General features: G+C 49.0%; 1 protein-coding gene across 2 annotated transcripts in view; it reads right to left on the bottom strand.

Moving 5' to 3' along the window:
- The window catches only part of Slc35f3 (solute carrier family 35 member F3), a 265,377-nt gene that overhangs the window by 75,542 nt on the left and 174,835 nt on the right, over nucleotides 1-15,000 (bottom strand). For both annotated transcript variants that reach the window (XM_032887497.1, XM_032887498.1), the window contains one exon: nucleotides 560-884. In XM_032887497.1, the coding sequence (XP_032743388.1) occupies nucleotides 560-884 (325 nt within the window). The remainder of the gene's footprint in view (nucleotides 1-559; nucleotides 885-15,000) is intronic.

The raw sequence follows: 15,000 nt of genomic DNA, 5'->3' as shown, positions 1-15,000 counted from the left end.
CCAACGGCTCTCAGGCAGGGCCCAGGGGGCCTGCCGTATGGTGAGGTGTGGGTCGTCATTCTGTGGGAGATGATGTGGTTTGTTAACTATGTACCCTGCCTTGTTGTCAGACGCTCAAACTCATTCTATCATTCACCTGAGGGAAGATGTGTGGAAATCAGAAAGAGGTTAAAGGCAGTGAGCTGCCCCAAGCATCTGGTTCCCACCACTTCCGTCCTTGACCTCAGTACGCTTCACTCTCCTTGCCAGAGTGAAGGTTCTGCTTCCATTTCTATGCCTCCAAGACCACCATGGCTCTTTCTAGCAGATGCTATCTGTTCCCTGTGATGTAGACATGAGCTGCTAGGGTGGAGGTGTGGAGGTGAAGAGTGGAGGCTTTATCACAGAAGGCAGAGAGAATTCTGACCTTGACCTCGGGACAGAGCAGGTGCATTTACTGTGGTGTCTCACCCTTGGCCCCTCTCACTGCCCACCAGCGCTGGCTTCCAGGGTCAACTCGGCTGCCTGGCACTTGGGGGAACAGCCCCAGGTGAGTGATTGTCGGTCTAGGAGTCCCTACCTGTATCTCTGTTTCACGGACTGCTTCTCTGTGGACTTGCACACGTGACCTGCGTAGTACAATGGGAAGAACAGAAAGTTCCAGTTGGTGGCAAACCACGTCAGGGTGAAGGGTGCGTCGAAGGTCTTGAAAGTCAGCCTGGCGAGCTGCGTGGACCCGGACCAGGAGGCACACACGCAGAACACGACAGCCACTCCCCAGAAGACCTTCCTGAGCTGCTCCTGAGAACATGTCCAGTGGTGCCGGCTGGTCCTCCCGCCAGCCTCCGTCCCAGCTGGCGCCTGGGCCTCTGCAGGGCCCGGGGGCTCCCGGGGGCGCTCCTCCCCTGAAGAAGAGAAGGGGTGTTAGCTGGGTCTTCAGACTTCTGGCTGAACTCACAGTTGGATCCCTGGCAACCACGCGGGGGCAGGAAGGCGGGCAATGCTCTGGGCTACAGCTGGAAGATGTATGCTAGCTAGGTTTCCTACCCCTGAGGACGCTGGACCACAGGGAGTGACCCCCAGGTCAGGCTCCATCAGCATCCTTCGGCATTGCTCTGGGGGACTTTCAGAATGGCAAACTCTTGGGCTCCAGACCCAGACCCTTGAACTGGACCTGACGTCAACAGGTGATGTGCATGGTGAGTTTGAGGAACATATTTCCAGAACGTGGAGAAACTGAAACATGAGGTCTCATATGTCCCAGTGTGCCACCAAACTTGCTATGGAGTTGAAGATGGCCTTGAACTTCCAATGCCTCTACTTGTTCCTTCCTGGTTCAAGGATTACAGCTGTGTGCCACCACATCCAGTTTATGAAAGAGTAGAGCTTGAACCCAGGGCTTCATGCATGCTAGGCAAGCACTCTACTAACTGAGCTACATCCCCCAGCCTGACATATTTGTGGTGTTGGGAATGCAAACCCAGGGCCCTGGAATGCCAGGCAAGTTCCTAACATTTAGCCACAACCCCAGCATTCGCCATCACTTTGAGTGTTGAAGAAGCCTTTCACCAAGGTATCCAGACTGGCCATGGATTTACTGTAGCTTGGGCTGGTCTTGATCTTAAGATTCTGTTGCTTCAGCTTTCTCAGTATTAGGATAACATGTGTGCACCACCAGGTCTGGCTTTTCACTTCATGTATGTCAGCTGACATGTTACATGTTACATGATATATGTTAAATGACATGTTACATGTTCCTGGGTTGCAATATGGCCTAGGGATTCCTCATGGAGGGGGTGAAGAACTTCGATGTCTACAATGTCCTTGATTGATGTTCCTTTCTGCCTGGCTCTGAGAAGCAGGTGATTCTCCTCTTATTCCACATATCACACCCAAATGAACATTCCACTCTACCCAGCTTCCTGCAGATGGCCATCAGCCTCACCTTCAAGCTTCCCCTCAAAGTCTCAAGCTCTGGGCAGCTACTGTGTCATAGACACAGAAAGCATGTCACTTGGAGAAGTCCATCTGCAGCGCACAACTGGGCTGTACCAGCTCATGTTCTCCAAGACCCTGAGAAGGCAAGAGAGCTGGTGTCGCGTGTGAGTGTGGGCAGATGAAGACGTATAGAACTTGCCTTTCATGGCATCTCCCTGGTACTTGCCTGAATGGAGAAACACATTTGCCTAGAGGCCCTTAGTCACAACAGGGGTGCAGGATATGGGCACCAAACATACTGGGCTTAACGCTCTTTGTATTTTGATTAACCTCAACAGTCACTTAAACAGTTTCAATTGAACGAAAGTCTGCATGCTTTCTGAAACCTACTTCTACGGGGCAAATCCCAATTCAAGGTGGTGACTCAGTGAGACCATAGCTAGCCCAAGCCAAACTCTCCTGTGTTTTAGTGATATGCAGCTTGGACTAGGATGTACCTCAGTTAGAGCTTAGCATGCACAAGGCTCTGGGTACCATCTTCAACACTGCATAAACTGAACCGTGGTGGTGCACACCTGTAATACAAGCACTTGGGAGCTAGAGGTAGGAGGAGCCTCCTGCCATACAGTGAATCTAAAGCCAGACTGGGATGGATATATACCCTCGGGTTTCTGACATGGCCATTTCTAAGTTGGAAGACCCCAGGGAAACCATGGCCATGATGCCTAGTCAAGTTTCCATGTGGTTCTGCAAGTGCCCTAGGGTGGAGAGGGACACACAAGAGTGCGACAAGAAGAACAGGCCTGGCCTCTTGCTTCAGGCCTTCCCACCAGTGTTTGCTGACTTGAATTACAGTGGATTTTCAAAAGGTAGAGTAAATCCACTTCCAGAAGAAGTGTGACAGATTCAATTTCCACTGACTGCCTGTTGGATTTGCTCAGCCCCTGCAGCTCTGTGCTGCTCAGGCTCTCGGAGTATCCCTGTCTCTGCCATGAGCTCATGTTTTAAAAAGCGGTAGAAATAAAGACAACATCTGTTTAGGAGTGAAGCACAGGCTCATGGTAAGACTCTGGGGATTCACCGAGGAGTCTAGCGTTCGTCTTCAACCATGGTTTTTATTAGTGAAAGTGCAGAGGTCATGTTTGATTGGATTTGGAGAAACCCAGGGCACAGCAGAGGCACACCATGGGTGTTCTCTGTGGGGAAGTTTTCAGAGAGGGTTAAGTGAAGGAGGAAACCCATCCTGAGTGGGTGGCACCACTCCACGGGTTGGGGTCTTGGGTTGAGTGGAAGAGGAGACAAAAGAAAGCCAGTTGTGAGCAGTGTCACACCTTGGCCACTGTACCTTTCCCACTGTGGTGGTCCGTGTCCCCAAACAGAGTTAAAATAGATCCTCCTTCCTTAACTTGCTTCTTGACACTATCCCAGCAACAATGAGAAAGGTAGTCAATATGGTGTGGTGAGCTCGCCAACACAGGGGGCCAAGCTGTGATGCTGAGAAGCTGTGTGAACAGACGGAATGCCACCAACTCACAGAAGTGCAGGTGTGTGAGCACATGTGTGTGCATGTGTGTATGTGTGTGTATGCATGCATGTGTGAGTGTGCATTTGTGTGTGTGAGCATGTGTGTCTGTGTGCATTGTGTATATGCATATGTGTGTGCACATGTGTGTGCATGTGTGCATGGGTGCATGCATGTGTGTGTATGTGTGAGTGTGCATTTGTGTATGTGAGCATGTGTGTCTGTGTGCACTGTGTATATGCATATGTGTGTGCATGTGTGTGTGATGTGTGAGTGTGCATTTGTGTATGTGAGCATGTGTGTCTGTGTGCATTGTGTATATGCATATGTGTGTGCACATGTGTGTGTGCGTGCATGTGTGTGTGTGCATGTGTGTGCGTGCGTGTGTGTGTGTGCATGTGTGTGCGTGTGTGTGTGTGTGTGTGTGTGTGTGTGTGTGTGTGTGTGTGTAAGCCAGGGGTTGACATCAGTATCTTCCTCAATTATTCTCCACCTTAGTTCTCAGACTGAGTCTCTTACAGAACCTGGAACTCACTGACTCAACAAGGCTGACTGACATACTGATCTTCCTGCTTCTGTCTCCTCAACACGGGGCTTACAGGTGTATGAGACTGCATCTGCCTGTGTTTTATTTCACAAACCCTCTACTCTCCCCCGCCCCCCATGTTCTGTGCTGTTAACTGCTTGGAGCCGTTCTCTGGCTCTGCAGTCTCTCCACGTCCTGCTCACCAAGGGAGCATTACCAACAGCAAATGAAACGAAGACACTCAACAACAACCCAGAGCAATATAACTAAAGACAACAGCACTAAGTTAGGACTGTGTTTCCCAAGGGTAGCATAGGCATCGGCATGCTAGCTAAATGGCTCTACGGCTGAGCAAGTCTAGAGAACGCTGAAGAGAGGGGTTGTAGGAATATCCAAGGTTCACAGGCAAGGTGAGTCCCCTTGCTTGTCAGAGATGTGACACGTGCTGGGGACTAGGGTGCCCTGGAGCACACTTCGAGCAACATGGACCTATACTCATAAAGAACAGTAGACAAGGAGGTCGTCACCTCATTTCTTTGCCCTGAGCCTTGACATCTTGATTATGCTAATTTCCTTACTGTGCATATGTGTATGTATGTTTGTATGTGTGTGTTAGGTGCAGATGTATGTATGAGAGGTCTCCTGTGTGTGTATGTGTGCATGCTATGTGCACATGTGTGAATGAGAGTTCTGTGTGTGTGTGTGTGTGTGTGTGTATGTGTATGTGCATGCTGCATGCTATGTGCACATGTGTGAATGAGTTCTCCTGTGTGTGTGTATGTGTGTGTGTGTGTGTGTGTGTGTGTATGTGTGTGTGTGGGCACCTGTGTGCTTCTGTGTGTGGAGGCTGGGCATCAACTTTGGGTGTCATTTCTCAGATATAGCTCATCTTGCTTCTGAGCCAGGGTCTCTCAGTGACCTGAAGCTCACTGATTATGCGAGGTTGGCTGGTCAGTGAGGCCCAAGGATCTGCCTGACTCTGACTTGTTGGGATTACAAGTATCTTTCATCATGTTGATATTTTTATTTTTATTATTTTTTACATATGTATGAATGTGTGCTATGCATGTGTGAGAGTTCTCCTTTGTGTATGTATGTGTTTACATGTCTGTATGTGTGTGTGTGTGCTATGTGCAAATGTGTGTGAGAGTTCTCCTGTGTGTGCACACACGTGTGTATATGTGTATGTGTGTACATGCTATGTGCACACATGTGAATGAGAGTTCTGTGTATGTGTGTGTACATGTGAGCATGTATGCAGAGGCCCAACATTGACTCTGTGTGTCTTTCTTGGTTGTACTCCACCTGGTGTATTGAGGTAGGATCTCTCACTGAGCCTGGAGCTCACCCATTCTGTTAGTTTGGCTAGCCAGCTTGCTCTGACAATTCCAGTCTCTGTTTCCCATGTTCCAGAACTATAGGTGAGCCACCACACCCACCCAACTTTTGTGTGTGTCCTGGGATCTGAACCCTGGTCCACACGTTTGCATGGCAAGTACTTTTACCAATGGAACTGTCTCCCCGGGCCCCACTTTTAAACATGGGGATTGAACTCATGTCCTTATGACTTGCCAACTGATGTGTCTTTCCAGCTCCTACACAACTTACTCCCAACACTTCCTACCACTGTGAATAAAAGTAAATTGCCTATCTTTGTGTGTGAAAATGCCAAGAAGTGGAAGGGAGAGCTCCGTGGTCACCACAGAGTCAGAGATGCCACTGCCCACACGTGGCTGCATTTCCTGCATTTCCTGTCTGAGCAGTAAACAGGGATCTCTCCAGGCCTGTGCCTCCGATGCCCATCGGCACATCCACATGGCGGACATGAGGCTACATCATGTTTCTATCCGGCACTTAACCAAACACACCACAGCATGGACTTTCTCCTGACCATGGGGTTGTGTCCCGCGTCCCATGAGCAGATCAACCATCAGGGAGTCAGGGAGTCAGGGAGAAGCACAGAGGCTCAGTCCAGAGCACTGAGTGGTCTGTGATCACTGTACCTGAGAGAGACAATTACAGAACACGCATGTGCGAAATTGATTATAGAACAGGTATGTGCAAGGTGGCACTTCTCAAGTATCACACCTGGGCATGGTAGGGACCCTGAAGCCTCACACAAGATTGACAACATAGAAGATATAGGAGATCAAGGATAACTGTGTTTTGCCTTAGGACATTGAGCAAGATGATGAGCTCTGAAATCTGCTGTCACTTGTCACCTGTGATGTTTAGTCATGCCCTGGGAGGAAGTGTCAGACAACCCTGTTTCACAAAGGAAGAGTAGGAAAAGGAGCCGACTTAGCTGAAGGACCAGTGTGGAGCAGAGTGTGAACATGGTTAGCATCTGCACCCCCCACACACACACACTTCAGTGAGAGAGCATGCATCTCACTGTGTGGCATGTTCATGGTTATAGTCAATGAACGGCCCAAGGGATGCTCAGACAAGCTTTGGATAGGAGCTATAGTGAGAGGGGCAGCCTCCCTCCTCAGACTCCTCTCAAGTCAAGTCTGGGAAACTTCTCTCTCTCTCTCTCTCTCTCTCTCTCTCTCTCTCTCTCTCTCTCTGTGCATGTGTGCGGTGTGGTATGTCTGGTAGTGTATGTGTGTGGTATGTGTGGTGTGGTGTGTGTATGGTATGTGTAGTGTGGTGTGTGGTATGTGTAGTATGTTGTGTTGTGTGTGTGTGTGTAGTGTGTGTGTAGTATATGTGGTATGTGTGGTATATGTGTATGTAGTATGTGTGTGTATAGAGTGGTGTGTATGTGTGTGTGTGTTTGTGTGTGTGTTGTGTATGCGCGGTGTGGTATATCTGGTGGTATATGTGTTTGGTATATGTGGTGTGTGTGTGTGTGTGTGTATGTGTGCACATGCCTTGTATGTGTGTATGTGCGGTGTGGTATGTCTGGTAGTATATGTGTGTGGTATATATGGTGTGTGTGTGTATGGTATGTGTAGTGTGGTGTGTGGTATGTGTAGTATGTTGTGTGTGTGTGTGTGTGTGTGTAGTGTGTGTGTAGTATATGTGGTATGTGTGGTATATGTGTATGTAGTATGTGTGTATAGAGTGGTGTGTATGTGTGTGTGTGTGTGTGTGTGTGTTGTGTGTCTTGTGTGTGGTATATCTGGTGGTATATGTTTTTGGTTTATGTGGTGTGTGTATGTGTGTGTATGTGTGTGAATGCCGTTTATATGTGTGTTTGTGGGGTGTTATGTCTGGTAGTATATGTGTGTGGTATATATGGTGTGTGTGTGTATGGTATGTGTGTGTGTTTGGTGTGTGTGTGTTTGTGTGTGTGTGTGTGTGTAGTGTATGAATAGGTACATGTGCGTGTGTGTGTGTGTGTGTGTGTGTGCGTGTGTGTGTGTGTGTGTGTGTGTGTGTGTTGTGTATGTGTGGTATATCTGGTGGTATATGTGTTTGGTATATGTGGTGTGTGTGTGTGTGTGTGTGTGTGTGTGTGTGTACAAGGGAGCATGTCCTTCTCCCTCCATGCATGATAGGATAATCATACCTGTGCTCAAGAATCACCCTAAGCCAGCAGTGGCTGAGGGCTCCTCCCACACAGACACACCCTGTATTGTCTCCTCTGAGGAATTCCTCATTGTAATCATTCTGGAGGAATACCTGGGGCCTGGGCCATCAGGGATGGATTGGGGGTACATCTCAGCTACTAGCCCATTTGGGTACCAAGGAAGACCTTTCATATTGGGAGATGACAGTGACTCTCCCTGGAGAAGATGACAAATCAGGTGATGCCCACGTCTGTCCTGTGGAAGTCACTTCTAGGATGAGAAAGTGAGATTGGAAAGTCATTTGGTGTTTTCTAAAAGTTCTTATCAGACGAATCTTTGTGAATGTCCAAGAGAACACAGATACTTCTCTGGCAAACTCTCCAGATAGTGCCCAGGCCTGAGGGGAAGGGAGTCAAGGTTTGAGCCAAAGATGCTGTGGGCTGGCATGGTTCCTGTCTCCTACAAAGAAAACAGATGCCACCACATCAGGCGAGAGGCAAAGGCTCTCAGCTCCGGCTACTTAGGCCATGCTGTTGGCTTCTCGGTTTTGTTGAGGTTGAATTCCATAGCATAAAAATCCAGCTCCCTTTGGTGCACACAAGTCATTTTTAAGTGATTTATAAAATTAAGATGCTATCATGACTGCACAGATTTAAAGTATCTATCACCCTCAATCTAGTCTTCAACCCCATTTGCAATGATATCCTGCCCTCACCCTCAGCCCTAGGTAACCACAAATCTGTTTTCTGTTCCCACAATTCACCCATTTTGGACATGTAATGTAAACATGTAGGCTTGCAGCTTTGATCTAGTGTGGGGGTTCATTCATGTTTTCTGTACGCTGGCCAGCTTAATGGCTGAATAGTATTCCATTGTAAGGACACACCACATCCTGCTTATCAATTAATCTATTGATAGACACAGGGATTGCTTCTGGTTTGGCTCTGCCGTGGATAACACCATTGTGAACACTTACATCTAGGCTACGTCTTGGTATTTCTCTCAGGTAACTGAGCTTGGGGCCACTCACCTACAAATCTTTACTGGCCATCAACTTTGAGGTACGAGAAGCCACCAGAAGAGGGCTTGGCTTCATGCAAGTGGGCAGTATTTACTGTGTCCATATCTTACAGGCTAAAGTGTCTCTCATTCTATTCAACCAGGCACAATGGGAAGCTCCTCGGGGATCCAGGCCAGCTCTTCCTTTCCCCTCAGACTTCACAGGGAAAGACAGAGCCCAAAGATGAATCCCTCTGATAGAGACACAGCTCAGAGCAGGCTTCCAACGAACTGTCTCATAAAAAGGAGAGGCTTAGAAGACAGCCTTGCGTATCCTAGTGTGCTTTATGTTTGCAAGTGTAACTCATCTCCCCAAATACATTTGAGTATCTCTGTTCCATCTACTCTTTAAAGGTTCCCTCGGGATCTGCCTGTGGCCATCTAGCAGTGGCATGGAGGGAAGGCGAGAAGGAGACTCGTCGATCAGGCCCAGGACCTGTGTGTCCCAAGGCAATCCCTAGATAACACCCCCAAACCACCACGTCCACCCGGCTCGGTTAGACACCTACCTCCAGCCCCATGTAGTAAAAATTACTAAAAATCCCCGCACAGGGCTTCTTCCCCACTGTAGACCATTTATGTTCCTGGATGAAAGACACACACAGCCTTTGTATTTACAATATGCCCTAGGCAGCACAACAGCTGGGCAGCTGCCTACCCTCCATGCTGTTAGAATCTGCCTTCCTATCCATAACCTAGGTTATTACTTACTATGTTTCATCTGGGCTGCTCTAAGCTCCAACTGGCCAGCTTGCAAGGCCGTGTTTTTATGGCTCAGCTAACCCATGGCAGCTCTCCTTTCTCCCCTCCTGCCTGTTATTCTATTCCATGTTGGCTTCCTCTTCTCCTCAGTCCCTTCTCCTCCAACCAGGTCACTCCTGACCTGCCTACCTCTGATCCCTCCACCGATTGGCTAGAGCCAATTTTACTTAACCAATAGCTTTTCTTTTCTTTTTTCTTTTCTCTCCTCTCCTCTCCTCTCCTCTCCTCTCCTCTCCTCCCCTCCCCTCCCCTCCCCTCTCCTCTCCTTTTCTTTTCTTAAAGCTTTTACTTTGAGACATCATGGAAAACTTTGAGGTACACATGGAGAAGCCATGATCACAGAAGGGAAACAGCACAGAAGCATCGATGCCTGCAGCTAGTGCTGGAGCTGGAGTTGAGTTTGACACGATACAGGGACTGGAGGAATGAGCTAGTATTCCTCTCCTTCTTCCTCACCCTCACCCTCCACAGAATCCACACCAACCTCCTCATAATCCTTCTCTCATGTCCTCATGAGCCTCAGAGAACTACCCCTCCTCCATGCCCTCACCCACATACCAGTGCACAAAGGCACGCTTGGCCTACATCAGATCAAACTTGTGATCCAGGCGAGCCCAGGCCTCAGCAATGGCTGTGGTGTTGCTCAGCATGCACACAGCTCTCTGGACCTTGGCCAGGTCGCCACCAGGTACCACAGTGGGAGGCTGGTAATTAATGCCAACCTTGAAGCCAGTGGGGCACCAGTCCACAAACTGGATGCTGCGCTTGGTCTTGATGGTGGCAATGGCAGCATTGACATCCTTGGGAACCACATCACCACGGTACAGCAGGCAGCAAGCCATGTATTTACCATTTAACCAATAGTTTTACATCAAGGTTTGCACACCAAAAGCTCATAAACATGAGAAGTTGCCCCCAGGCCTAGACCTTCAGGTATAGATGTCAGCATCACAGCCCGGAGCAACAGACCGAACCTTAACACCTTCATGTGAATTTTTGGACTCTATGTCAGACCGACTCCAGTCGCTCCTCCATGGCAGAGAAACCCCCGCCATGATTCCTACTTCAGGAAGAGAATAAAAACCATGGAGCACAGAGGTAATAACTCTGGACAATGAAGAAGAAGAACTAAGAGACAAGATGGTGGGGTACCCCATGTCCACACCAGACTCTGCCAGGACACGCCTGTCTCTTTCTTTCTCCCTTCTAGTTGTGACCATAAGTGCTCTCTTTTTATAGCCAGATCAGAGGAGGCGATGAGAGATGCTGTCTCAAGGTCATGAGTCAATGATTAGCTGAGGTTCAGTTCCTATATGCACATGTCCAACATCATAGCACCTGTGACCATGGAGACCTGGCAACAGCTGTGATGTTGGACACTTTAGGTCCCCATAAGGACAGAAGAACCTGACAGTCTGTGGGGCTTTGGGCTAGGATTTGATAGTTTGGAATTTGAATGTGTTAGGGTGATGGCATGTCTCCTAGAGTCATAGGTTGATGTCCCGAATCCTGGTGTGACCTGTGGTGCTAGGACCTCTGGAGAAGAGATTAGGGGAGGTAAATGAAGTTGGAGTGAGGTTCTAGCTTGATGGGATGAATGTTCTTTGTGTATGCGGACACATATACGTGGAGGTCAGAGGTTAATCTGGGGGAGTCATTCCTAGTGACCTTCCCGGCCTCCATAAGTGTGAGGACAAATGCTGTGGCTGGGTTCTGCAGTCTGTGTTATCCTGGGCTCATTAATTCCAGGGGCACAAAACTCACAGGGACCTAGCACAGACCCAGACCTGTCACTCGGCAGGACTTGGGTGACCAGCTATAGGTGGAATCGTTGATCTTGCCTTTTGAGTCAGGCTCTCTAAATTAACTAGCGTGTGCCAAATCAGCTAGGCTGGCTGGCTAGCCAGCTCCAATGACCTGTCTGTCTCTACCTCCCTGGTGCTGAGATTGTAACCGTGGGCCGGCACATCTGCACACCTGGCTTCGTGTGCGGGCTCTGACAATGGACATTGTGGCTCAGTATGTCAATACCTTCCCACCTTGAGACGTGGGAAGGGACAGAGGGGATTGGCTCTGCAGTCTGTGGTGTGTGAGGCTGATGAACTTGAGGGGCACGTATGCGTGCTGTGCTCATCGAGGACACAGATCTCTGTCACTGTGCAGGTTGGTGACCAGCATAGGTGGTAGAAGCTTTAGTTTGATTCCCTTCTAGGAGGAGAGGGAATCACACCAGGTCAGACGGTTCCCCTCAAGAGCGCTCCCCTTGGGAATTATTTCAATATTAGCTGTGAAGTGACTTCCCCAGTGGAGGCAGCGTATAGAAATGGGAGAACCCATGGGCTCTGGGGATCTTTATATAAACGAAATGGGTGCTTTATACTAGAAACTCATCTATCTGGGCCAATATAGAGACTTGGGTAAGTAATCTTAGTTACTGCTCAATGGCTATGAGGAGACACCATGACCAGGGTAACTGGGGGCTTGCTTACAGTTCCAGAGGGTGAGTCCGTAACCATCATGGTAGGGAGCGTGGCAACAGGCAGAGGTGTTGCAGGAGCAGTAGTTGAGAACTTGCCCTGACCTGCAGGTAACAGGGAGAGACTAGGCCTCCTGTGGGTTTCTGAAATCTCAAAGCCTTCCCCTCGTGACACACCTTTTCCAACAAGGCCATACCTTCTAATCCTTCCCAAACAGTTCCACTAAACCGATGACCAAGTATTCAAATATATGAACCTATGGAGGCCATACTTATTCAAACTATAATAGGAGGTGACTTTGGGACCATTAGGTGGGGAGGAGTAGAGAGATGATATGGGTGTCTCTGAAGGTCTACCTGAGGTAGCTGGGGGCTGGATTCAATCTCTTTCTTCTAGTATAACACGAGGGCTCTGACCTATCAGAAGCTTGATTCATCAAGGGCTTCAAAATGTGAGTGGATTATCTATCGGGAGGGTATAGAGCCTTGTTGGAGGAAGTAGAAAATTGGGACCTGCCCTAGGGTTTCCTCTGTGCTTGTATCTCCTGTTTCCTGTCTACTGAGAGCTGAACAGTGTCTTTTCCATATTGCTCCCACTCCCATGATACTCTGCTTCACTCAGACCCAGCATCAGTGTCACCAGAGACTGTGAGCTAAAACCTCCAAAATCGTGAGCGGAAATATACCCTTCCTTCCTTGAGCTGCCAACGTCGCCTGTTTTGTCTCCACCACCAGAAAGATATTGAACGTGACCACCACCCAAGGAGCAGAGCCCTCGTTGGAGTGCCCCCTCCCCCTCACTTCCTCAAACGTCGTCATCTCCAGATAACTCCCAACATGACTCAGTAGCATTGCCTCATGAGTTGAAGGCAGGCCTGCAATCGCATAGCCCATGGCCAGTTCTGTCCTGTAAGGAACTGGGCTAGCCAGCAAAAGCTGTGCATGCCTTAGAGGAAGCCTTGGTATCTGTTCTGAGAAGGAGTGTGTATCTGTTCTTGCCCCAAACAATGTGAGCTCCCTTGGATCAGTCTTAATCCGCCTGCCCTGCTAGTCACAGCCTGTCCAGCAAGCTCAAGGTGCTCCAGAGTCTCTGAATACACGCAGCAGGGTGCCACAGAGCTGCCGAGGCTCCCGTGGCCTCCGACTACCACACGCACTCAGATGAACACACGCCTTTTGTTTTCTGGTGTTTCCCCTTGTTGAAGATGGTGTGCCTAGAACCTTAGACTTCAGGCTCTTGGATCTCTCAGGGCAAATGTGAGTTAATAAGTGGGTGGATTATATGCAGGACTGTCCCTCTAGGCAGCTTTCCTCCTGCAGCCTTGGGACCCTTCGGAAAGGGGCATCTGGCCAACTGTATTCACATGACTGTGTGGGCTACTTGCCAGGTAGGGTGGCTCCTCTAGTCCTCTAGCTTTGATTGGGTTGAACTTTCTGATGGAAACAAACAAAAGGACAGAGCAGACTTACAGCTGAAGGCACAGGCCACTGAGCATTTTATCTTGAATTGAAAATGGTTTTCTAAGCTTCCTGAGTTCACAGAAAGGAAGCAGCGGCATCTAGGAGGCAAGAGTGAACTTGCTGGTGTGGTGGAAGGGGTGGGCCCTGGGGTGCTGAACATGGCCTTTCAGGTCAGTCTCCTCGGGGTGAGCCTTGTGCACCTTGGGAGTGGCATCGGACAGTTTTCTCAGATCACGAAGGTTACACACACACACACACAGAGTCACACACACACACGGAGTCACACACATACAGACAAAGACACACAGATAGACACACAAAGACACATACACAGTCACACACACACAGACACACAAAAAGAGATATACAGACACAGACACACAGAGACACATACATAGTCACACACAGACACACACAGAGAGATACACACAGACACACACAGACATAAGCACACACACAGACACATATATACACAGACACACATAGTCATAGGCACACACAGACACACACACAGAGATACACACAGACACAGGCACAAACAGACATACACAGACACACAGACACACACACACACACACACAGACAGACACACACACACAGACACATATATACACAGACACACATATAGACTCATAGGCACACACAGACACACATACAGAGGCACACAGAGACACAGGCACAAACACACACACATACACAGACACACAGAGATACACACGCATACACAGACACTCAGAGATACACACAGAGACACAGGCACAAACACACACGCATACACAGACACACAGAGATACACACACATACACACACACAGACAGACACACACACACAGACACATATATACACAGACACACATATAGACTCATAGGCACACACAGACACACATACAGAGGCACACAGAGACACAGGCACAAACACACACACATACACAGACACACAGAGATACACACGCATACACAGACACTCAGAGATACACACACATACACAGACACAGACACACACACACACACACATCTATGGCCTGGGTACCCATTACACATCTCCCAGTTGCCTGGCTTCAGCTTCTCCTTGATTTGTTGCAATTCATTTTCTGCAACCGTGTTATCTGGCATACGCTAAGAGGACAGAACAAGCTGGAGTCCTTCTGCAGGCTACAATCCCCAGTGATCAAAATTGCCCCCCAAAGCGCGCATTGGCAAGTTCCCACGGGCACACGCTTGCCCATGCCCACACGCCACAGTCCCTGTTTGTCCCTGTCTGGGTCACCCAGAGCTCCACTCTTTACCTCAGGCTATTTTGGCAAAGGGCTTTAATCGGATACACCAATCTCTTAATGAGTCAGCCACTTGCTGGATTCATCGACTGTCCCTGCCCAAAGGGCAGGACTGAAGATCTAGTCCTGAGGAAAGAGACAGCCGGCCCCCAGAGGCCAAGGTGACACGTCTGAGATGTCAATTAGTGAGCGCAGCAGGGGTAGGAGAGGGAGGTTGGTGTCCTGACACCTCATTCTCCCTTCCAGACACTTCCCCCAAGGTACAGGATGTCTTACCCAGTGGGAAAGCCTTACTCGCCAGAAAGGCTTTTAAGAATTAAATCCGTCTTTGGCTCTCTCTCTCTCTCTGCAGAGCTATTCTGAACCTGTTCCCACCTCTTGGAGCTTTTGGTCTGCATCCATCATCTGAGGCCGAGGAAATCTCCACTTCCTACGTGGCAAAGATCAAAGTACCCAGAGCGGGTCTTGAGGCCTCCACGTTGTGCT

Source organism: Rattus rattus, chromosome 17, assembly GCF_011064425.1.
Source record: "Rattus rattus isolate New Zealand chromosome 17, Rrattus_CSIRO_v1, whole genome shotgun sequence".
In the NCBI taxonomy this organism is placed as follows: Eukaryota; Metazoa; Chordata; class Mammalia; order Rodentia; family Muridae; genus Rattus; species Rattus rattus.
The sequence above is the reverse complement of the archived record's forward strand: the minus strand, read 5'-3'. Positions and strand labels throughout refer to the sequence as shown.